This window comes from Henckelia pumila, chromosome 4 (genome assembly GCF_033568475.1).
Source record: "Henckelia pumila isolate YLH828 chromosome 4, ASM3356847v2, whole genome shotgun sequence".
NCBI classification, from domain to species: Eukaryota; Viridiplantae; Streptophyta; class Magnoliopsida; order Lamiales; family Gesneriaceae; genus Henckelia; species Henckelia pumila.
Window position 1 is genome coordinate 81,297,884 of NC_133123.1, and position 26,649 is coordinate 81,324,532.

At 39.5% G+C, this 26,649-nt stretch overlaps 1 protein-coding gene across 1 annotated transcript; it reads left to right on the top strand.

The window, feature by feature from the left end:
* The first annotated feature begins 18,225 nt into the window (after nucleotides 1–18,225).
* On the top strand, nucleotides 18,226–26,216 carry LOC140861330 (uncharacterized). Its single transcript, XM_073264336.1, has 7 exons — nucleotides 18,226–19,330; nucleotides 19,430–19,627; nucleotides 19,760–19,943; nucleotides 20,409–20,550; nucleotides 20,731–20,993; nucleotides 21,174–21,462; nucleotides 26,139–26,216. Exons 1-7 carry the CDS (start codon nucleotides 18,226–18,228, stop codon nucleotides 26,214–26,216), a joined length of 2,259 nt encoding a protein of 752 aa, XP_073120437.1.
* The last annotated feature ends 433 nt before the right edge of the window (nucleotides 26,217–26,649 follow it).

Consider the following 26,649-nt stretch of genomic DNA (forward strand, 5'->3'; position numbering starts at 1 on the left):
GCTCGATCCGTCCGACAGAAATTAAATCCGAAGGTGTATTTGCGATCACGACATCGAGGGCTCCGTTCTATATTAAGTATATCTTTGATCAGTTATACTTTGATTTTTGGATGCCGTTAGAATTGAATGATTTTTGGATATGTCGTGTATGAGCTAGCATATATCGTTATTTCGAAGTCGGATTGAAAAAAGAACGAGGTTTGGATTTATTATGATTTTATAGGTGATTTTAGAAAATGGGCTTTGATGATTTGTTGTTATTGAATTTTTTTGATTTAGATTGAGATTGATATGAGATGTTTATGATTTGTATGCTGAGTTGTGGTTTCTCGGTTGATCAGAATATAGCAGTTATGCCGTCGGTTTGAGTTTGGATTATCAAATGGGTTGTATTGTTTTGAGCCGTATTCGTTTGAATTCGAATATAGATATTGATCCGATATTACTCCTTACAGATTGAGTTGAAGGCCGTTGAACTTCGAGGTTGCGGACTTTTGATTCATTAGAGATTGAAGCCGGTATAGTATCATTTTTGTTTTTGAGGCTTAATTGAGTTCAAATGAGTTTTGATGTGAATCATCATTTGTTATCCAGATTTGGAGCTTGTGAATCATTGAGAAAGGTAAACGACGACATCGATTCGAATGAGGTTGAATATTCGAGTTCTGATCAATTCTCGAGTCCCTAAATCACATACTTATGTGTTTAAGTGTTTTTGATTGAGAATGTGATCATAATTGTTCATATGGCATTCACATATCTACCTCTCGAGTCGGATACAAACTACGAGAAGTTGGGATAATTGCATCAAGATCGGATAAAAATCTTGATGTCGAGATCGGATACGAATCTCGATATTAGAAGAACTCATTAACCATTCATTGCATATACATTAGATCATGAGTTTTGATATATGATCTTTGCTATTTGCTTATGTCTCTTTTACTGGGATTTATTCTCACCGGTTTATCCGGCTGTTGTTTTGTTTTGTATGTGTGCTTGGCAAAAGGTGGGGTAGGACCAAGTTAGAGATCGCATGGCTAGGTGATTGAGTTGATAGAAGTGAGGACTTGATGTTTTAGAAGTCGAGTTGTATATTTGAACTTGATTGTATTTTGGGCTTTATAATTCAGAACCAAAGAATGTTTTATGTTTGTTGAATATTCGAATAACTCTAGAACTGCATGTATGACTTTATATGAGTTTCGAGTTGAAATTCCTATTGAATTATATATTTTGAGTTGTTTTGTTATTGGGAATCTGTTATGAAATGCCTTGGAGTTTTATGAGAGTTTTCTGATCTTGCAGGGCACAAACCCCGTGCATCCCCCCGTTCCAGGGTTCGGGCACACTCTTCCTTCGAGCATTGTTTTGTGTTTGATATGCACGGACCCCGTTCCACCTCCGGGTAAGGGTCCGTGTGTACTCTGGTTGAGGAGAAAATTTGTATTTTCGTGCATTTTATGCACGGACCCTTGCACGGAGTCCGTGTATTTAGTAGTCTGCGAACCTTTGGCTACAGCTTAATGCACAGACCCGGACACAGAGGGTGCACGCGGTCCGTGCATGCTTTTTTTTTAAAAAAAATTTTACTTACTTTTCTGCCTCAACTTTTATGTTTGATTTGATGATTATTTATCGATTAGAATATTAGAACCTAGGTCCTCACATTAAGTGGTATTAGAGCGATAAATTCCTGGATTTTATTAGAAGTGAGCGGGGTAGATCGAGTCCGCCTGATTTGATTTCTCGCTTGTGATTGAGTTATTTAATTGATTTATTTAATTCCATGTGAGCATGCTTTATTATTTGAAGAATTATTTGAATTACATGATTATTTGATTTAAATTTTTTTAAAGCATGATTATTTGAGATATCAATTGCATTGGGTCACGATTCGAATTCGATTGTTCTCGAGATGGTATGAAATACTCGAAAAAAGGTTTTTGCGCACCGAATGTATGAGATTGAGTTATCTATTTCATAATCCCTTTGTTATCAGATGGGTCCTCGATGAGTTATTAACAGAAATCCGCCAGCTGTTACTCCTCCGAATGAACAGGGCAGTAATGTAATTGATCAGATGGACGCCACAGCTACGCCTATGGAAACCTTACTGAAGAGGTTTCAATATTTCCGACCACCGAATTTGAAGGGTACAGAAAATCCTATTGACTGTGAGAGCTGGTTGGATGATATTGATAAGTTATTTGATTCCCTAGACTATACTGATGACCGCCAAACCAGGTTAGTTATTCATCAATTGCAGGGTGTTGTGAAAAACTGGTGGATCACGACAAAGAAATCAATTGAGAATCGAGGTACATCTATTACCTGGTCTATGTTCAAAACCGAATTCTATTAGCGGTTTTTCCCGTTTTCATATAGAAAAGATAAGGGAGCCGAGTTTGCGAATCTGAGACAGGAGAACTTGAATATTGAGGAGTACGTTACTAAGTTTGACAGCTTACTGAGGTTTGCACCAGACAATGCCGAGAACCAGGAGGCCAAAGTCGATCAATTTATAAACGGCCTGAATCCTGATATCTTCGTTCTAGTGAATACTGGTTGGCCCAATAACTTTGAAGATGCTATGAATCAAGCAAAGGGAGCTGAATTAGGTCTTATGAGACAGCGAGGAAATCAGTTTGTACCTCAACAACAGCAGGGACAGTTTTAGGCCCAACCGTCTCAATATTAGAATCAACCACAAAGATCCGAGGGTGGTAGCAGTGGAGGTAATAGGAAGGATTATTACCGTCCGAAAGGGAAATATTTTAAGAAGTCCGGGAGTAGTTCCTCAAGTTCTAGTGGTTTGAGACAATTTGGCTCAGGACAGAGTTCTGGTTCTTCAGGGTTGTTGTGCAGCAAGTGTGGAGGCCGCCATTGTGAGACCTCGGTTCTAAACATCTAATCTCGGATTAAACAATAATTAAGCGTAAGAGATCCAAGATTAAAAGCAATTAAAGTAAAGAAATTTTTTTTAAAAGAACAATGCATCGCTCGATCGGTAGAATTCAACCGATGGAGCGAGCTAGTTTTCCAAAACTTTCTGCCCGACTGAAAACACCAGCACCGCTTGATCGGAAAAGTTCAACCGATCGAGCGGGGAAACATTTTACAAAAGAGAGAATAGACTGCAGCTTCCTCTCTCGATCGGTTAAACTCTACTGATCGAGCGGTCAGCTCTGAACAAGAATTTCCAAAAATTTAACATACCAAATCAACTCCAATAATTCAATCAATACATAATGAGGTACAATAAACATGCAACAACAACATACAATCCTCAATGCTCGCATATTCGATACAACATAAACAACGAAGTTTGAGTTCTAAACATGTTCCAATACATAAACTAGATTGACATGCTGATTCGACTTCTAAACCGAGTCTCACTTCTACTCTTCGATCCTGAAGCTAACCAAGTCTTCGCTGACTCGATCCTGCCCCACCTGTTTCCAAGTACACATACAAAACAAAGCAACAGCCGGATAACTCCGGTGAGAAAGATATTCCCGGTAAAAGCAACATAACATGCAATACAAGTAATATAGCAACAACATGTTATCCAGACAACATATACAACGCTAAGACGAATGAAATGCATGTCTTTAAAATTGGGATATCAATTCTGATAAACAAGGGATTGCTGCTATGCTTTTGGGATCCCGAGGACGAGATCACGTAACGACTCACCGACTCTCCCAATCGAGGTGGTGCCACGTATTTCATACCCCTAGACTTTGGTGCGACTATAAGGAGTATGCTGGCACTAGGTGAACTTCTACAACCCAGGCCACTCGCAGTATAGCACCCAAAACATCTAAACAAAAAGGGCCGTTCTTCCCACTGAAATCAAAGGTTTGGCTCAAAATGAATGCATAAGAAAAACATAAAGAATTTAGGCCATATAACAAAAGCTCAAACAACAAAATACAAGTCCCTCATTCTATAACAAGTATTGATGAAAGTATGTGATTTTAAGGGAAACTCAAGAACCAACTGTCTCGAGTGTGTTATCCCGCTAAAACGATGTATGCTTGTACCTTTCGATACGAATAGCTCCAACTCTGGATAAGCTACAAAAGGAGGTTATATCAAAATCTAAACAACCTAGCAACAACAACAAACGATCAAGGTAAACTCTTTACCGCTCTTCGTCCAACTCTTCGAAGATCGACTTCTGCTAACTTTGGGCTCGACAAACTCCAAAAAAATCTGTACGGAGGCAAAATATGATCAACAACGACGAACAAAACCCAATTCCAAAGTTCTACAACTCAAAATGGTTCAAAATCTCAAAACTCAAACCTGCGGCATAACGGCTATAAACTGATCAAACCATAACGGCTATAAACTGATCAAACCGGAACGCAGACTGTAACGACCCACTATATCAAGACGGGTCTTTTTAGCGTGCTTATGTCCTCACTCACACGCACCCTGAGAAACTTCCCAGGGGGTCACCCATCCTATAATTTCCCCAAGTCAAACATGCTTAACTTTGGAGTTCTTATATGATGAGCTCCCGAAAAGAAGATGCACCTTTTTGATATGAGTAGCACATATGAAATCTTTTAAACTCTCCTCAACCATGTAGTCCCATACCTACACAGTCTCAGAATCCCTCTCATTCCGGCACGGGATCGGTTCATTCATGTCTCCCTCCGCCTAGAAGCCTACCAGGAGCCGCTCATTGTCCGTGCAACCTCTTGGCACCGGCGATCACTCCCTGCCTCATCAGCCCCGGGCGTCACATGCCCACCAGCTTCCGCTTGGTTTGTCCCCGAACCATACCGTACTAAGAGAGGTCGGCTTTGATGCCATTTGTAACGACCCACTATATCAAGACGGGTCTTTTCAGCGTGCTTATGTCCTCACTCACATGCACCCTGAGAAACTTCCCAAGGGGTCACCCATCCTATAATTTCCCCAAGTCAAGCACGCTTAACTTTGGAGTTCTTATATGATGAGCTCCCGAAAATAAGATGCACCTTCTTGATATGAGTAGAACATATGAAATATTTTAAACTCTCCTCAACCATGTAGTCCCATATCTACACAGTCTCAGAATACCTCTCACTCCGGCACAAGATCGGTTCATTCATGTCTCCCTCCGCCTAGAAGCCTACCAGGAGCCGCTCATTGTCCGTGCAACCTCTTGGCACCGGCGATCACTCCCTGCCTCATCAGCCCCGGGCGTCACACAGAAAACAGTAAAACATTGAAAAAAACTCAAAGAAATGCTAAAACAACAATAACAATCCGATTCCAACAAATCACAAAACCCCCATTTTTGAAATATGCTTCTGAAAATCATAACAATTTCGAACGACGCTCTATTTCAAAATCGACTGAGAATAAATGATAAGAAATAGCTCAAGAGTAACATAACCGAAACTCAATCGATTCTAACAACATCCGAAAATAGAAGTATAACTGATCGGAGAAATACTTACGATAGAACGAAACTCTCACTGCTGCGATCGCTAATCTGCCTTCGAAAATAATTTCTAACGGACGGATCGGCCGTAAACCGGAATCACAAAGCTTTAAGAAGGCTTTGGGCGCCTTCAATGGAGGAAACGAGATGGGGAAGAAGATAAGTGAATGAATACTAGTCAACAAGTGGTAGATAATATATAAAACTCCATATTTGCATTTTAGTCCCTGAAAATTCTGAAATTTGCAAAATAGACGCTGATCAAAATCAAGTCGGCTCTTGAACTCTGAAATATCCGATTATCTCAATTAAACTCAATTAAGATAAATTTGGGGCGTTACAATTCTCCCCCTCTAAGAAGAGATTTCGTGCTCGAAATCAGTTAGAGTCAATCATATAACATAGAATAAAGAACTAAAGATAGTAAGAAGAACTCATGTCATCCGAATAACTCTGGAAATCGCTGTTTCATGTCAGATTCTGTCTCCCAAGTCGCTTCCTCGACTCTGTGACGGCTCCACTGAACTTTCACCAAAGGAATCGACTTGGTTCTGAGCTGCTTCTCTTTTCGGTGAAGGATCTGAATCGGTCGCTCAAAGTAGCCCAGAGTCTCGTCAAGCCTGGCTTCGTCAGGCTGAAGAATATGAGAAGGATCTGGATGATATTTCCGCAACATAGAGATGTGAAAAACATCGTGAATACTAGATGAAGACGGAGGAAGTGCAAGTCTGTAGGCAAGATCTCCCAACTTCTCGAGAATCTCGTACGGTCTGATGAATCTCGGAGATAACTTCCCTATCTTTTCAAATCTAACAGTGCCTCTGAAAGGAGAAATCTTCAAGAATACTTGGTCTCCCTGATCGAAACTCAAAGGTCTGCGTCTGATATTCGCATACTTATCCTGTCTATCCTGAGCTGACTTCATTCTCGTCTGAATGATCTTTACTTGCTTTGCCATATCTCTAAGCATATCCGGTCCCAAATCAGGTGACTCGGACACATCATCCGAAAACAAAGGAGATCGGCACTTCTTACCGTACAAAGCCTCAAAAGGCGCCATACCGATACTCGCTTGATAATTGTTGTAAGAAAACTCAACAAGAGGCAAAGAATCCTGCAAATTAGTGCCAAAGTCTAGCACTACTACTCGAAGCATATCCTCTAATGTCTGGATAGTCCGCTTTTACTGCCCGTCGGTCTAAGGATGATAAGCTGTAATTAGATGCAATCGAGTACCAAGTGCCTCTTGGAGACTGTGCCAAAAGTGCGAATTGAATCTAGGGTCTCGGTCTGAAACGATCAACTTCGGCACACCATGCAATCTCACAACGTTGTTGACATACAACTCAGCCATCTGATCGTGACGATACGTCATCCTGTACGGAATAAAGGAAGCAAACTTCATCAATCCGTCGATCACTACCCAAATAGCATCGCATCCTCGAACAGATCGCGGTAGCTTTGTGACGAAATCCATCGAAATGTGATCCCATTTTCATTCTGGAACAGATAGACTGTGCAACAGACCACCTGGTCACTTCCTCTCTGCTTTCACTTTCTGACAGTTAAAACATCGGGAAACAAATATCGCAACATCGCTCTTCATCTTCTTCCACCAAAACTGATTCTTCAGATCGTTGTACATCTTTCGACCTCCAGGATGAATACTTAACCGACTGCAATGTGCCTATCGAAGAATACGCTGCCTCAACTACAAAATATCAGACACAACAATACGATTATTCACGAACAAAACATCATCTCTAACCTGGAATTCAGACTGATTCCCAGAACTGACTTTCTCTACTGAAATCTGAGTGCTCGGATCAGACTTTTGTACTTCCTTGATCAAAATAAATAACTCTGGCTCGGATTGAACAACAAATACTCTATTAGTCTTCCTATCTGTTTCAAACTCCAAACCAGAAGTGCAACTATCATCGATCAACTGAGAAACACCGATAGTAGAAAGAGATAAAGAACAAAGCTTTCTGCTCAAGGCATCTGCAACTCCATTCGACTTTCCCGGGTAATATTTGATTTCACAGTCGAAATCCTTCAACAGATCTAACCATCTTCTCTGTCTCATATTCAGCTCTACCTGTGAAAACAAATACTTAAGGCACTAATGATCAGATAAGTTCTTGAAAGACTCACCATAAAGATAGTGACGCCAGATCTTCAAAGCAAATACAATCGCAGCGAGTTCAAGATCATGAACTGGATAACAAGTCTCTCGCGGCTTCAGCTTCCTCGATGCATAAGCTATCACATGCTTATGCTGCATAAGAACACATCCCTAGCCTTGGTTAGAAGCATCGCAATAAACGGTAAAACCTCCAGTACCTGATGGAATAGAAAGAATCGGAGCACTGGTCAGTCTCCTCTTTAGATCAACAAAGCTAGACTCACAATCTGCAGTCCACATAAAAGGCGCATTCTTTTGAGTAAGCTGGGTAATCGGCTTGGAAATAGCTGAGATTCCCTCAATGAATCGGCGATAATAACCAGCTAAACCCATAAAGCTTAGGATCTCAGGCACTGACGTCAGTCTAGGCCAATTCATAATTGCTTCGATCTTGCTGGGATCGACAGAAATACCATCTCCTGAAATAATATGACCAAGAAATATAACTCGATCCAACCAGAACTCACACTTAGATAGCTTGGCAAATAACTGCTCAACCCGCAAAATCTGCAAGACGATCCTCAAATGCTCTGCATGGTCAGTATAGTTCTTCGAATAGATAAGAATATCATCGATGAAGATAATAAAAAACTCATCCAAATAGCGCTGAAAGATACGGTTCATCAAACCCATAAAAACCGCTGGAGCGTTAGTCAAACCAAACGGCATGACTATAAACTCGAAATGACCATACCTCGTTCTGAATGCGGTCTTAGGAATATCTTCCTCACGCACTCTTAGCTAATAATATCCTAACCTCAGATCAATCTTTGAATAGACAGAAGAAACCTGCAGTTGATCAAAAAGGTCATCTATTCTGGTTAAAGGATACCTGTTCTTTACCGTCGCTTGATTAAGTTGACGGTAGTCATTACAGAGCCACGTAGAACCATACTTCTTTCGAACAAAGAGAACAGAAGCACCCCAAGGAGACACACTAGGTCTGATGTATCCCTTGGAAATCAAATCCTCAAGCTGTTCTTTCAATTCTCTCAATTCGATCGGTGCCATACGATACGGAGCTTTGGAAATAGGTTGAGTACCTGACACTAAATCAATGCTGAATTCTATCTCACGAAAAAGCGGTAATCCAGGAATCTCATCTGGAAAGATGTCAGCAAATTCTCTAACCACTGGTATATCCACCAATTCTGGGCTAGATTTCAGTACGTCAACTGCATAAACAAAAAATCCCTCTGCACCTCTTTGTAACAAACAAGTCATCGATAACACAGAGATCAAAGGAATTCTAGATCGAGAACCCTTACCGAAGAATTTCCACTCGTCTGCCATTTCAGGTCTGAACCTAACAACCTTCTGAAAACAATCGATGGTTGCGTTGCACTTGGTTAAAGTATCTATACCAACAATATAGTCAAAATCTGACATCCCAAGTACAATACAATCGAATTCTAACAAATTCTCCTTGAAACGAAGTTCACAGTTCCTGAATAATCTGACAGAAACAATTCCCCCACCCAAAGTTGAAGTAACAGCTATTATAGTAGGCAAAAGCTCATTAGGCAAAGCATGCATCAACACAAATTTTTCAGAGACAAAGGAATGAGAAGCGCCTGTATCTATCAATACATGAGCAAAATAACCAAAAATCAAATAGTTACCTGCTATAACATCATCAGGTGCTGCTTGAGCCTGATCCTCAGTCAAAGAAAAGACTCGTGACTGCTGTCTCGGAGGCTGGTTCACATTGGGGTTACCTCCCTGTCTGTTCTGCTTCTGAGGCTGGAAGGAGTGAACCGCAGAAGTCTGCCTCTCAGGCTGAGCTGTAGGTCTAGAAAAACTCTCAATCTGAGCTCGATATTTACCTCGCTGAGGGCATACCATAGCAAAGTATCTTGGTTGCTGACGGATATTGCAGTTCCCGAAGACTCCTACACACTGATCTTGGGGAGTGTCTACCTCCACACTTGTTTCAAAACAAAGGGGAAGATCCAGAACTCTGTCCAGAACCAAACTATTTGGAACCACTGGAGCTAGAAGAACTGTTCCCCTGCTTCTTGAACTGTTTCCCTTTGGCTCTGAAATGATCCTTTTTGTTACCCCCACTGCTTCCTCCTTCATACCTCTGTGGTTGGTTCTGATACTGCGATGACTGATTCTGATACTGAGACAGTTGATTATGAGACTGTCTCGGCTGCTGAGGTAAAAACAAAGTTCCTCTCTGTCTCGACAAACCTGCTTCAGCTCCCTTAGCATGATTCATGGCATCCGAAATGTTATCAGCCCTAGCAGTGTTTACCAACATGAAGATTTCGGGGTACAAACCATTAATGAACTGGTCGGCTTTTGCTTCTTCGTTGTCGGCAATGTGCGGTGCAAATCTCAGCAAACTGTCAAACTTGGCTACATACTCCTCGATGTTCAAGTTTCCTTGTCTCAGATTGGCAAACTAGGATCCCTTATCCATTAGGTACGAAATAGGGAAAAACCTCTTATAAAACTCAGTTTTGAAAAGAGTCCAAGTAATAACTGTACCTCATTTCTCCATGGATCTCTTAGTCGGGATCCAACAGTTCTTAGCAACACCTCGAAGCTGATGAATGACTAACCTGGTTCGGCGGTCATCTGAATAATCAAGGGAATCAAACAATTGATCAATGTCGTCCAACCAGCTCTCACAGTCAACAGGATTCTCTGTACCTTGCAACAAAGGCGGGTTAAATGACTGAAACCTCTTCAGCAAGGTTTCCATAGGCGTCGCTGTGGCATCCATCTGATCAGTTTCAGTGCTAGCTTGCTTATTCCGAGGAGTAACTGGTGGATGGTTTCTGTTAATTACTCGACGAGGACACATCTGATAATCAAAGGTTAGGACACAAGATATCTCAATCGCTACAATTCGGTGCCCTTTCAACCTCTCAGAAATCGGATACCAGTCGATAAACTAAAACAGTTATATCTCAAGTAGTCCATGCTTTATAAATCAAATCACATAATCATTTAATTCAAATAATTCTCAAATAATAAATCATGCTCGCATGGAATTAAATAAACAATAAAATAACTCAATCGCATGCGAGGAGCCAATACACGCGGACTCGATCTACCCCGCTCACTTCTAGTTCAACCAAGAACTTATGGCTCATATACCACTTAACGTGAGACCTCGGTTCTAAGTATCTAATATCGGATTAAACAATAATTAAGCATACAAGATCCAAGATTAAAAGCAATAAAATTAAAGAATATTTTTTAAAAAAATAGTTCCTCGCTCGATCGGTAGAATTTAACCGATCGAGCGAGCAAGTTTTCCAAAACTTTCTGCCCGGATGAATACACCAGCACCATGTTGGAACGCGCGTTCTCTGATCACACGGATGTGATACCCGGAGCAGCGTAAGTTTAAAAATTTTATTTTTCGATATGGAACGATTCCATATCGTGGGTATCAAATCCTAACGATTAAAATTGTTGTAAGTAAAATAATAAACACAGTTAAATATTTTACCTCTTCAAGATAAGGATTGATTATGGACTCCAACAGAATTTAATCTGCTCTTCTTGTATATCCCGGGAACCGATGACTACTCGATCAATCTCCGGAATCAGGTCCACGAACAGAAAACAGAAACCCTATGATTGATTGCACTAGAAATCAATCAGAAGTTTATCGAAGAGATTAAAAAGATTTGATCTGTCAATTCAGAATGTAATTTTTCAGAAAAATCACAGACTGAATTATCTCAAAAAGGAGTAGAGGATTTTCGAAAAATCCCCTTGAAAATATATGTGTGTAATTCGAAAATTGCAAGAGGAATTGTGTGTAATTTTCAAACACTACACATGTATTTATAGATAATTTCTAGACTATATTAAGTTATAATTGTATTAGAACTCTAACTCCTTAGGACCCACAATCCATAACTTAAGCCCAACAAGCCAAGCCTGTTATTATAGAAATTAATATAAAATTCATCGTGACTCCGATTGTAAACTGATTTTACCAATGTGCACAAAAACCATTTCTGCATCTTTTGAAGTCAAGATAATTTTTCTGAATCCGAATTCAGTGATTTCCAAAAATGCTCATCCCTATGTCATTTTAGGAAATTCCACTTCCTTTAGTTAAGAAGTGCAACTTCTCTTTCATTAAATTTAACTCTTTAAATTTAACTATCTCAACGGGGTTTAGTAATCCATTACTTGTGTAACCCTCAATGGTTCAGGGATACAGCTAGCCGTGGGCTCACAACTCCTTGTGACTCGGAACAACAATTTCCGACTTACCCATCGAATCATGGTAAGAGCGCCTAGCAACATCGCCCCATGATTCCCTAGGTATCACTGATAGTGCCTGCAAGAACCAATAGATTTTGGTTAGCGTACAGTACGGTCCCTTCATCCATATATCCCGATCGAATCAACAACCATTGGTGTATCGAGAGTCGTTCGAGATTCGATAACTATGCATTACATCTTGAAGATCAAATAGTGACATCGCATGTTTTACTAGGAAAACCAAGTAACCTAAAACACATCATGTACTCTGGCCAGAGATTCGTCACACTAATATCTCCTCAGATCACATAGGATATCCACACTCGCAAGTATGTGGTGAATCCTTGACAACAAAGCATCGAATCCTATATGTGTCGTAACTGTACCCAATCCCGACACCTGATGACCCCAATAGAGTCGGTAATCGAGTCAAAGTACAGTACTAGCATATAGAGTCTCAATGAGATTTCAAGTAGTAAGGACTAATGGTGTACAACCAAAACCGCGGACTTTATCCACTCGATAAGTGATAACCACTTGGAAAGTCCGGATAGGGTAGTTTGATCATTCATCATATGAATATCCATTTGCATGCTTTGAACATCTCTATGTTCCATACCAATGAAACGTGGTACTAGGCATCGCAAATGCTAGTCTCAATCTCGAGCGATCCTTATCCTTATTTGCGGACGGCTCAATTGACTAGGAACTGTTTAGAATATACAGTGACTATAAGATGTGTTTCATGATAGTCATCCCAATGTACTATCACATCTTACATAAACTATAGTATATTCAAGGTCTTTATCAAAACAACAATAATATATCATAATATAACAATATGAAGGAAGATAAAGAAAATGCCATTATAAAATGTAAATTATATTAAACAAAGATTGTTTATACATAGAGTCATAAAAGACCTTAGCCACAAGTTGGCTATCCGGGCACCCACTCTTTCACACCGCTCGATCGGAAAAGTTCAACCGATTGAGCGGGCAAAAATTTTACAAAACAAAGAACAGACTGCACCTTCCTCGCTCGATCGGTTAAACTCTGCCGATCGAGCAGCCAGCTCTGAACAAGAATTTCCAGAAATTTAATATACCAAATCAACTCCAATAATTCATTCAATACATAATGAGGTACAATAAACATGCAATAACAGCATACAATCCTCAATGCTTGCATATTCGATACAACATAAACAACAAAGTTTGAGTTCTAAACATGTTCCAATACATAAACTAGATTGACATGCTGACCCGACTTCTAAACCGAGTCTCGCTTCTACTCTTCGATCTTGATGCAAACCAAGTATCCGATGACTCGATCCTGCCCCACTTGTTGCCAAGTACACATACAAAACAATGCAACAGCCGGATAACTCCGGTGAGAAAGATATTCCCAGTAAAAGCAACATAACATGAAATACAAGTAATATAGCAACAACATGTTATCCAGACAACATATACAATGCTAAGACAAATGAAATGCATGTCTTTAAAATCGGGATATCAATTCTGATAAACAAGGGATTGGTGCTATGCTTTTGGGATCCCGAGGATGAGATCACGTAACGACTCACCGACTCTCCCAATCGAGGTGGTGCCACATATCTCATACCCCTAGGTTTTGGTGCGACTATAAGAAGTATGCTGACGCTAGGTGAACTTCTACAACCCAAGCCACTTGCAGTATAGCCCCCAAAACGTCTAAACAAAAAGGGCCGTTCTGCCCACTGAAATCAAAGGTTTGGTTCAAGATGAATGCATAATAAAAACATAAAACATTTAAGCCATATAACAAAAGCTCAAACAACAAAATACAAGTCCCTCATTCTAGAACAAGTATTGATGCAAGTATGTGACTTTAAGGGAAACTCAAGAACCAACTGTCTTGAGTGTGCTATCCCGCTAAAACGATGTCTACTTGTACCTTTCGATATGAATAGCTCCAACTCTGGATAAGCTACAAAAGGAGGTTATATCAAAATCTAAACAACCTAGCAACAACAACAAACGCTCAAGGTAAAACCGGCGGCATAACGACTATAAACTGATCAAACCGGAATGCAGACAGCAGTACAACATTGAAAACAACTCAAAGCAATTCTAAAACAACAATAACAATCCGATTCCAACAAATCACAAAACCCCCATTTTTGAAATATGCTTCCGAAAATCATAACAATTGCGAACGACGCTCTATTTCAAAACCGACTGAAAATAAACGATAAGAACTAGCTCAAGAGTAACATAACCGAAACTCAATCGATTCTAACAACATCCAAAAATAGAAGTATAACTGATCGGATAAATAATTACGATAGAATGAAGCTATTGCTGTTGTGATCGCTAATCTGCCTTCGAAAATAATTTCTAACGGACGGATCGACCGTAAACCAGAATCACAAAGCTTGAAGAAGGATTTGGGCGCCTTCAATGGAGGAAACGAGATGGGGAAGAAGATGAGTGAATGAAGACTAGTCAACAAGTGGTAGATAATATATAAAACTCCATATTTGCATTTTAGTCCTTGAAAATTCTGAAATTTGCAAAATAGACCCTGATCAAAATCAAGTCGGCTCTTGAACTCTGAAATCTCCGATTATCTCAATTAAACTCAATTAAGATAAATTTGGGGCGTTACAGCCATGCTATAGAACTATGTAGAGGAACTTTTGGTAGTTGTTGGATTCGCCATCAGACTGGATATTTCGCCAGCATTTGTCCTCAGCGGGGATTGAAGCGACCACTGGGTGGAAGTTCTTTGAGACAGTCATCTCAGTCTGAGAGGAAATCATCTGTTGTTTATTCCTTTCAACCACAATAGCAGATTCGAAAAGGAGGTAGATAGAGCACGAACCAACCTCCTAGACAGCAGGCGAGAGTGTATGTTTTGGCTGAGGATCAGGCTCAGGCAGCACCTGACAATGTTATAGCAGGTAACTATTCGATTTTTGGTTACCCTGTGCATTTTTTGATAGATACGGGTGCGTCTCACTCTTTTATATCTGAGAAATTTTTATTGATGTATGCTTTATCTATTGAGCCTTTGCCTGATGTAGTTGCTGTTACTTCACCTTTGGGTGGATGAATTGTCTGTAGTGACCCGTATCCGGAATTAAGGATTAATTGTAATTAATCCAATAATCATGTTTACATTAAGTAAAACATGATTAAGGAAATTTCATATGAATTAACGGAGTCCAAAAATGAATCCAAAAAACTCAAAAATAGCCGGAAAGGTTTCGAGTCTTAGACAAGATCGGAGGCTCCGAACCTAGGATCGGATGATCCGAAGAGGCTAAGTTCGGAGGGCCTGTTGCAGTTCGGATGGGCGGAGTTCGGACGCTCAAAACTTGGATCAGACGGTCCGATCTCCATCAGATAAGATAGGATAAGGAAAATAATCTGATTGGCTGGAAATAGAGTTCGGACGATCCGAAGTCCAAGATCGGACGGTCCGAATAGTAGCCAGACAGGTGTCTGGGAGGGTGACATCATGAGTGACGTAATATTTGAGTTCGAACGATCCGAAGTCCTAATCAGACGGTGCAAAGTTCTATCAGGTGACACTTGTCAAGCATTCAAGGATCAGACTGTCCGAAGGCGGGTTCGGACGGTCCGAACCCTCGTTTATAAAATGAGGCCGAGGAGCTCATTTCCAACTCGCACCAATTTCCTCTCATTCGCTCGCGTGGCTCTATTTTAGGGATTTGGGTACTCTTACTGGAAAGTCCAAAAATCCATTAAACTTGCTCACGATTATTTAAACATAAATTTTTAATGATTTTATGCCTTAAATTGTTTAAGTTATGATTTAATGATTATGATTTCATGATTATGTTTACCTTACATTTAACAATTTTGATTAAGTAAATGATTCCAGTTAGAGTTCGATTCTGGACTCGCGGGACGAGGCTAACCTAGGAACGAGATAATAGAGTACATTTTTACGAGTATTTTAAGTATGATATTGTTACATTTTTATAAACGATTCAAAAGATAGCATTTTTATCAGACGAGTCGAGATGTGTTTCTTTGACTGCATTTTAAGCAATCAATATACGATGTGCATTAATTATGAAAACTACACTTAACAACCTTATACCCTACATGTTAGTGATTCCCTTGACATATTCTATCACACTTCTTCATTATCCTCCTCTCCCTTACACGTTTTTCTCCTCCCCCTCACTATTCATCATCTCCTTCATCAAATCCTTCAAGATTCAAGTGAGTTTTAGGTACCAGTTTTTAGTTCGTCCAAGGTTTAGATCGTCTCCGAAGTTCCGGATCAACTCCTCCTCCATTCAAGGCAAGTTTTTAAAGAATTTTAAACCACCATTCAAGATATATCTATTTTGATAAGAAATTATGTGTGTTGATGAGTTTTATGCATGATTTTAAAGATTTGAGAAGAATAAAAGCATGAGGTTTATGATATCGTGATATGTAAGTCATTCTTGTGAAGTTCTTGATAAATAATGTGTGATGATAGATTCTTATGGTTTAGAGTTGAGAAAGGACTGATGTTGAAGGTGTGTGTTGAATTTTGAAGTGTTGAGTTAGTTTTAGTTAAAGCTTTGAAGCGTTGCATGTGTTGGGTTGTCTCGGATTAGCAACAGTTGTTGAAATTTTGTGGATTAAGTCTATTGTAGTAATCCAAATGATATGAGGCCAATTGTATTTGAAAGATAACTCATATAGCTACAACTTTCATTCTTTGAGTTTTGTCAAAATCATTTTATAAGATTGGCCAAAATCGCCCCGAAGTGTGTCATGTGGTTTGAATTTTTGGCAGTGACATATCTCGGGAGAATACGCATAACTTTCTACTGAAATATCCAATTAAGGTAAGGGTTTCGGAATTTGAAAGCTTAGATCAAGAGCTAAAACTGTTATGTTTACCACGTTTTGAAATTCTGGGTGCAAGAACTCTAAATATCAGTGTGAAGGCATAGCCACTGCAGTGCAGCAGAGATGACAATGCGCAAGTATAGCGCCCCAGCGCCTCCCTTATAGCGCTGGAGCGCTGTAACTTCGAATTAATTTTCTTAAGTTTTGATTTTTGAGTCCTTAATTCATGGTTATGATATTTTAAGGCTTCTAAAATATATTTAAGAGTTTCTATGCAAAAAGTTTCAAGTTTTAAGTCAAGAACGAAAAGAACGACTTACGTGGACCAATTACGTTATGTGATGCATGTACATGTCTAAGTTTCTTTCATGAAACCTATGTTCAATATGAAAGTATGATTTTTATTATTTATTACATGCATGAAGTTATCGAGTAAAGTTTTATGTTCATGAAACAAAAATTAAGATGGAAATTATGATGTTTCAATGATGCTTCATGATGAATGAAATGATATGTTGATGAAATGAATAACGATGAAGCATGAATGAATAATGTTATGTTGAATTATGAAGATATAATATGTTGATGCATGAAAATATTTTGATGTCTTATGTGTCTTTGTGGTGACAATACGGGAACGGTACTCCGGTTTGGGCTCCGGAGGGGCCCTCCCAAATACGGCTCAATGTACGGGTTAGGTTCTCCGGGATGAGCTCCAGAGGGGCCTCCGAAAATGAAAGAACGAATGTTAGGAGGCGTAATGCCATATGATTGTTGATCAACAAGAAAAGATGAATGTGCCCATTATGACGGTTGCCACAATTTCGCATAATTCGTCACCAAATGATAAGCTTATGTTATGTTATGTTAAGTTTAAAGGATTATTGAAATCTCATGATTTTTACTGCATACTCTTGCTGAGTCTTTAGACTTTCTATACTTGAATGGTGCAGGTAATGAGAATGACATTTATGCATATGTCGATGAGTTCAATGCCGGGCATGAAGAAGAGCAAGGAGTCAGACCGGCGGGCGATGCATGAGTGTGTTATGTGTTGAGAGTGTTTGTGTCAAGTTAATGAACTAAATGTTGTTATGTTGATTGAAGAAAATACGCTTTATGTTTCAAATTATTATGATTTGGTTTGTAAACTATTCTGAAATGTTTTAAGTAAGGTTTGATGTATGCATACATCTTTCAAAAATTTTCTTTTCCGAACTAGTTTTAACGTCATGTTAGTGTGTAACATCTTCATCGGTTGAGGGTGTCACAGTTTGGTATCAGAGCAGTTCGCCCTGGGTTTCTTGAAACACTCATGCATACTCGCCACGACTCCAACGCTCCGTCTTCATGTCTGTAAGTTATGTGTCTTATGTGATTATGTGTATGATAATGCGATGAGATATATGTATGCATGTTATATGTTAAAGTATATTCACGTTTTGAATCGTGACTGAACGGTGTGGATAATATTGGACTTTAGGACTATGACATCACGTAGGGGAAACAACACCAACACCAACACCAATTCTGCAAACAACAACCATAGTGATTGCGGACCAGATAGTGAGAACAATCAAAACAACCAGTTTTTGGCGGGATTAACTGCTCTGCTTCAAGAGCAAAGTCGTGCTCAGGGAGCTCAAATCCAACAGTTGCTTCAAGCCCAGACAACTAATGCTGGAAATAACCACCCTACAGCTAATCAGAACCCTATCTACAAAAGGTTCTTAGAGTTGGGACCACCTGAGTTCAAAGGAGAGACTGATCCTTTGATAGCAGAACAATGGTTCCAAGCTATGGAGACTGCTTTTGAATTCATGCAGATCATGGATGCGGATAGATTGAGATGTGCTACCTATATGTTCCGCGATGACGCTCGTGTTTGGTGGAATGGAGCCAAAGCAGCGTTGAACCTAACTACCCTTACTTGGAATGGATTCAAGGATGTGTTCTACGGCAAATATTTCACAGTGAGCACCCGAACCCGGTTGGCCAAAGATTTTTTGGAAATCCGTCAAGGAAACATGTCGATTGCGGAGTATGTTAAGAAGTTTGAAAGGGGAAGATACTTTGTACCGATGATTTCTAGTGATCCTGCTGAAGAGTTGAAACATTTTACAGAAGGATTGAATGCCTTCATCAGAAAGGATGTTAGACTAAGTGGAGCGAAAAATTACAAAGATGCGGTGGATCAGGCCATGCTGTCCGAAAAGGACAGAAATGACATTATCCGAGAGTCACAGGCAAAAAGATCTAGTTATCAGAATCGGGACCAACAAGGAAATTCTAGCAGAAAGAGACCGTACCAAGGCCCACCCCAACACGGACCATACCAACAGCAGCAGCCTCGACCTCAGGGGCAGAAACAATTGGCTCTACCAGCACCAAAACCGGCAATTTCACCAACAGCTTGTCAAAAATGTGGAAAACTTCACTCAGGTCAATGCATGGCAGGGACTGGAGTATGTTTCCTTTGCAAAAAGCCAGGGCACTATCGAAAATATTGCCCTCAATCCAAAGAACCGGTAAGAGGACGAGTTTTTGCAATGGCACATGATCAAGTGGATCCAAATACAACTATAGTTACAGGTATGATTAATGTTTCCAGTAATCCCGCTCATGTATTAATTGATACTGGAGCTACACATTCATTCATATCTGTTGAATTTGTTAATAAATCGGGTTTAGTACCGGATAAGTCAATATCAGGATTTAGTATATCCTTGCCTTCAGGGGAAGAATTGAGTAGTGATTTGATTATCAGAGGATGCAGTGTACAAATGCAGAGTCACGAGTTACTTGTTGATCTTATTATCCTGAATATGTCTGATTTTGACGTGATATTCGGGATGGATTGGTTGTCTCGATACAAGGCTACTATAGACTGTAAACGGAGAACGGTTTCCTTGAAAACTAAGGATGGAGAACCGTTTCTATTCCATGCCACACCGAAACATAATTCATCTCTTTTAATTTCAGTGGGTAAGGCATGACAAATGTTGAATAAAGGATGTGCAGGTTTCCTTGCAAGTGTCACTTGCGACCAAGAATTACCTCGACCGAAACTTGAAGACGTCGAAGTAATGAGAGATTTCCCAGAAGTATTTCCTGATGATATTGCAGGATTACCTCCAGCTAGGGAGGTAGAATTTGGAATTGAATTAATGCTTGGAACCCAACCAGTTTCCAAAGCACCATACAGGTTAGCACCGACTGAAATGAAGGAATTGAAGGAGCAACTACAAGAGCTACTCAATAAAGGCTTTATTAGAGCGAGTGTATCGCCTTGGGGTGCACCGGTATTGTTTGTCAAGAAGAAAGATGGGTCTATGAGACTGTGCATCGATTATAGAGAGCTGAATCGAGTAACAGTGAAGAATAAATACCCACTTCCAAAGATAGATGATTTGTTTGATCAGTTACAAGGGGCAGTAGTGTTCTCCAAGATCGATTTGAGATCAGGTTATCACCAATTGAAGGTGAAAGACGAAGATATTTTTAAAACGGCTTTCAGGACTCGTTATGGCCACTACGAGTTCTTAGTCATGCCGTTTGGAGTTACCAATGCACCGGCAGTGTTTATGGATCTTATGAACAGAGTGTTTCAGCCTTTCTTGGATCAGTTTGTCATAGTATTCATAGATGACATACTGATTTACTCTCGTAGTTTCGATGAGCATCGTCAGCATCTAACTACAGTCTTGCAGGTTCTGAAAGAAAAAGAATTGTTTGCTAAGTTCAGTAAGTGTGAATTTTGGCTGGAACAGATTGCATTTTTGGGTCACCTAATTTCGGCTAAGGGAATAGAGGTTGATCCAGCAAAGATAGAAGCAATTAAAAATTGGGTTACTCCAAAGAATGCTACAGAGGTACAAAGTTTCTTGGGATTAGCGGGTTACTATAGGAGATTCATTCAGGATTTCTCCAAGATAGCGCTGCCACTAACGTCATTAACTCGCAAAAGTGTGAAGTTTGAATGGTCTAATCAGTGTGAGAAAAGCTTTTTAGTGTTGAAGAAAAAGTTGATGACATCACCAGTACTAGCCATACCAGAAGGCATAGGTCGATTCGTAATTTATACAGATGCTTCCAAGAGTGGATTAGGGGCTGTCCTGATGCAAGATGGAAAGGTAATAGCATATGCTTCACGACAGTTGAAGATTCATGAAAAGAATTACCCTACCCATGACCTCGAATTGGCAGCAGTTGTCTTCGCACTGAAACTGTGGAGACATTACCTTTATGGTGAAAAGTGTCAGATTTTCACCGATCATAAAAGTCTGAAGTACTTTTTCACATAGAAGGAGTTGAACATGAGGCAGAGAAGATGGCTTGAATTGGTGAAAGATTATGACTGTGACATTAGCTACCATCCGGGTAAAGCTAATGTAGTAGCAGATGCTTTGAGTCATAAATCTGCAACTTTGAATAGAATGACAACTCAACAAGAGTTGATTGTAGATTCTGAACGACTCATATTGGAAGTAGTTGAGCCAATAGAAGTTTGTGCCTTATCAACCTTAACAATGGTTCCAAGTTTGCTCGACAAGATTCGAACAGGGCAGGCTTCAGACCAGCAATTATTAACTTGGAAACTAAAAGATGAAGCAAAAGGGGGTGCATTGTATATGGTGAAGGATGGGGTCGTGCATCACAAAGGGCGAATGTGGGTACCGATAGTAAATTCACTGAGGGAAGATGTGATGACTGAGGCTCACACGGTACCATATTCTATTCATCCAGGGAGTACAAAGATTTTCAAGGATTTACAGATGCTATACTGGTGGCCAGGTATGAAGAAAGACATCGTTAAGTTTGTTAGCGAATGTTTGACATGTCAACAGGTGAAAGTTGAACATCGAAGGCCAACAGGACTTCTGAAACCATTACATATTCCCACTTGGAAATGGGAAGATGTCACAATGGACTTTGTGATTGGACTACCAATTACACAACGAAGAATGAATTCAATATGGATAATAGTTGATAGGTTGACAAAGTCAGCTCACTTCTTACCAGTTAGAAACAACTTCTCGATGAATCAATATGCAGAGTTATATATTCGAGAGGTAGTTAGATTGCATGGAGTTCCAGCAAGGATAGTCTCTGATAGGGATCCTAGGTTCACTTCAAACTTTTGGAAGAGTTTACATCATGGATTGGGAATAAAGCTAGCTTTTAGTACAGCTTTTCATCCGCAGACAGATGGACAATCTGAGCGAGTGATTCAGATACTGGAAGATTTACTCAGGGCTTGCATGATTGACTTTGGAAATAATTGGGAATCGAAATTGCCTTTAGTGGAGTTCACATATAACAATAGTTATCAAGCTACTATTGGAATGGCTCCTTATGAGGCTTTGTATGGTAGAAAGTGTAGGACTCCATTGCATTGGGATGAAGTGGGAGAAAGAGCTGTATTAGGGCCAAAAATAGTGCAACAGACAGTCGATATGATAGCAAAAGTCAAGGACAGAATGTTGTCGGCTCAAAGTCGACAGAAAAGCTATGCCGATCAAAGGCGTAGAGAGTTGGAGTTCCAAGTAGGTGATCACGTGTTTTTGAAGGTTTCACCTTGGAAAGGAGTCTTATGATTTGGGAATAAAGGAAAGTTGAACCCAAGAAATATAGGACCTTTCGAGATCCTAGACAAGGTTGGAACAAGATCTTACCGAGTAGCATTGCCTCCAAACTTGGAAGGTGTACACAACGTATTCCATATCTCGATGTTGAGAAAATATATCTCAAATCCTTCCCATGTCATTCGCCACAAGCCAGTTCTATGGACACCAGACTTGTCTTATGAAGAAATACCTATCCAAATTTTGGATACACAAGTCCGAAAGCTGAGAAACAAAGAGATCAAGATGGTAAAGGTCTTATGGCGCAATCAATTAGTGGAAGAGGCTACATGGGAGACCGAAAAAGATATGCGTAGTCAATACCCAGAAATATTTGGTAAGTCAAATTTTGAGGACGAAATTCTTTTAAGAAGGGTAGAATTGTAAAGTCCAAAAATCCATTAAACTTGCTCACGATTATTTAAACATAAATTTTTAATGATTTTATGCCTTAAATTGTTTAAGTTATGATTTAATGATTATGATTTCATGATTATGTTTATCTTACATTTAAAAATTTTGATTAAATAAATGATTCCAGGTAGAGTTCGATTCTGGACTCGCGGGACGAGGCTAACCTAGGAACGAGATAATAGAGTACATTTTTACGAGTATTTTAAGTATGATATTGTTACATTTTTATAAACGAGTCAAAAGATAGCATTTTTATCAGACGAGTCGAGATGTGTTTCTTTGACTGCATTTTAAGCAATCAATATACGATGTGCATTAATTATGAAAACTACACTTAACAACCTTATACCCTACATGTTAGTGATTCCCTTGACATATTCTATCACACTTCTTCATTATCCTCCTCTCCCTTACACGTTTTTCTCCTCCCCCTCACTATTCATCATCTCCTTCATCAAATCCTTCAAGATTCAAGTGAGTTTTAGGTACCAGTTTTTAGTTCGTCCAAGGTTTAGATCGTCTCCGAAGTTCCGGATCAACTCCTCCTCCATTCAAGGCAAGTTTTTAAAGAATTTTAAACCACCATTCAAGATATATCTATTTTGATAAGAAATTATGTGTGTTGATGAGTTTTATGCATGATTTTAAAGATTTGAGAAGCATAAAAGCATGAGGTTTATGATATCGTGATATGTAAGTCATTCTTGTGAAATTCTTGATAAATAATGTGTGATGATAGATTCTTATGATTTAGAGTTGAGAAAGGACTGATTTTGAAGGTGTGTGTTGAATTTTGAAGTGTTGAGTTAGTTTTAGTTAAAGCTTTGAAGCGTTGCATGTGTTGGGTTGTCTCGGATTAACAACACTTGTTGCAATTTTGTGGATTAAGTCTATTGTATTAATCCAAATGCGATGAGGCCAATTGTATTTGAAAGATAACCCATATAGATACAACTTTCATTCTTTGAGTTTTGTCAAAATCATTTTATAAGATTGGCCAAAATCGCCCCGAAGTGTATCAAGTGGTTTGAATTTTCGGCAGTGACACATCTCGGGAGAATTCGCATAACTTTCTACTGAAATATCCAATAAAGGTGAGGGTTTCGGAATTTGAAAGCTTAGATCAAGGGCTAAAACTTTTATGTTTACTACGTTTTGAAATTCGGGGTGCAAGAACTCTAACTATCAGTGTGAAGGCATAGCCACTGCAGTGCAGCAGAGCTGACAATGCGCAAGTATAGCGCCCCAGCGCCTCCCTTATAGCGCTGGAGCGCTGTAGCTTCGAATTAATTTTCTTATGTTTTGATTTTTGAGTCCTTAATTCATGGTTATGATCTTTTAAGGCTTACGTGGACCGATTACGTTATGTGATGCATGTACATGTCTAAGTTTCTTTCATGATACCTATGTTCAATATGAAAGTATGATTTTTATCATTTATTACATGCATGAAGTTATCGAGTAAAGTTTTATGTTCATGATACAAAAGTTAAGATAGAAATTATGATGTTTCAATGATGCTTCATGATGAATGAAATGATATGTTGATGAAATGAATAACGATGAAGCATGAATGAATAATGTTATGTTGAATTATGAAGATATAATATGTTGATGCATGAAAATATTTTGATGTCTTATGTGTCTTTGTGGTGACAATACGGGAACGGTACTCCGGTTTGGGCTCCGGAGGGGCCCTCCCAAATACGGCTCAATGTACGGGTTAGGTCCTCCGGGATGAGCTCCGAAGGGGCCTCCGAAAATGAAAGAACGAATGTTACGAGGCGTAATTCCATATGATTGTTGATCAACAAGAAAAGATGAATGTGCCCATTATGACGGTTGCCACAATTTCGCATAATTCGTCACCAAATGATAAGCTTATGTTATGTTATGTTAAGTTTAAAGGATTATTGAAATCTCATGATTTTTACTGAATACTCTTGCTGAGTCTTTAGACTCACTATACTTGAATGGTGCAGATAATGAGGATGACATTTATGCATATGTCGATGAGTTCAATGTCGGGCATGAAGAAGAGCAAGGAGTCGGACCGGCGGGCGATGCATGAGTGTGTTATGTGTTGAGAGTGTTTGTGTCAAGTTAATGAACTAAATGTTGTTATGTTGATTGAAGAAAATACGCTTTATGTTTCAAATTGTTATGATTTGGTTTGTAAACTATTCTGAAATGTTTTAAGTAAGGTTTGATGTATGCATACATCTTTCAAAAATTTTCTTTTCCGAACTAGTTTTAACGTCATGTTAGTTTGTAACGTCTTCATCGGTTGAGGGTGTCACAGTTACTTTAGAGTTGGAGTAGGGATATATATTTTATCATAGTCAGATAGTGTCTGACATAGTAGCGGAGCGGCGTCAGAGTAGCAAAGCTGTGCTCGTAGCTGCGGAGGTGTGGCAGTAGATGCCCAAGTAGTTGGGTAGTCGCCATCAGCGGGCTGACGATGGATGCACGTATATCTATGGTCTCCTTAAATTATTTGGGAGTATGCTATAGCTTAATTAAGGCTTTTAGAGCATAATGAATGATGCATGAGTATTTGCATTGTAGAGTTGGTGATAGTCTTGGAAACCTAGAGTGGGACATCTAGGACTTCCTTAGAAAGGTATGTAAGTACTGACTGAGATGACCAGCATGATATATGCTATGTGTTTTCCATGTTTTACTGCTTTAGCACATCCATGATTTTACGTATGACTGCATCCAGTACGATGTGAGTCTAGACCGTTTCCATCGGTGAAGAGTTACTCCTTAGGAATTCGTGTCTGGGGACACTCAGCCCCTGGTTTTGATATCACTAGGAGCGACCATGATGGTGAAGCAGACGCTATAATTGATAAGTGAATATAGGAGCGGCCCCACGGACTAGCTATTCAGCACGAACCTTTATATTCATGGAGCCCCTGAGTACTGTTTTACCCTCGTTTTAAATACACTTATGTGCTGCATATATTTTATATATCATTGCTTCCGTATTGAGCGTATTCTCTCACATCCAGTATTTTCTGTATGTCTGGACACCCCATTCGACGGGGCAGGTGTATGTGCAGGATTGAGCACTAGGAGATTGGAGAGGCTAGTAACCTTTGAAGACAACAGATTTAGCTGTAGGTTTTATTTAAGTTTATTCGATTGGGTTGTATAATCGAATTTGTTTAATCGGTTGTATTCTGCCGGTCTGCTTTTATTTAAGTCTTTCGCAGCAATTTATTTAATGCATGCTTAATTATGCTATAAACTCTGATTAGGTAGTGGATCGGGGTTGGGTCACTACATTCATTTGTATTAGAGCAGCATGCAAGAGACTTGAGATTTAGTACTGAAACTTTGGGTTATCATTGTAGGATTATTGCAACCTTATGAGAGACGATGATGAAGTGATTGGGTTGCCCAAAGACTATCATCATCGGCAGGAATTTTAATGATTTAGCTTATGGGATTCTAGCAAGTGCGGACAAGAAAGAAGGACCGTGTCTGAGTTCTTGCGATTTCTACTCATGTGGATCCTAGCTTGGGATCGAGTACAAGATTCCAGAGTATTGGTTGGGACGTACTTGATGTTTGCATTTGTACTGTCCGTACCATGATGACACTATTATGAAGATTCTCCTGTCATAGTTGGAGAGATTGTCATATAGACCTTCACCAGGGAATGCCTCGAGTGGCTAAGGCATGACTGGTTTTGAGCATAAGGTCTTTAAACTCATGCAGAACATGGTATTGCTGGTATGCTTGTATCGATGCGTTCGGTAGGCACACGGGAAACTTCACATTCAAAAGCATGATATGGATGCAAGAAGAACGCTGACGGTAGATCGAGAGCATAAGAGGTCGACTGACAGGCATTGATGCAGA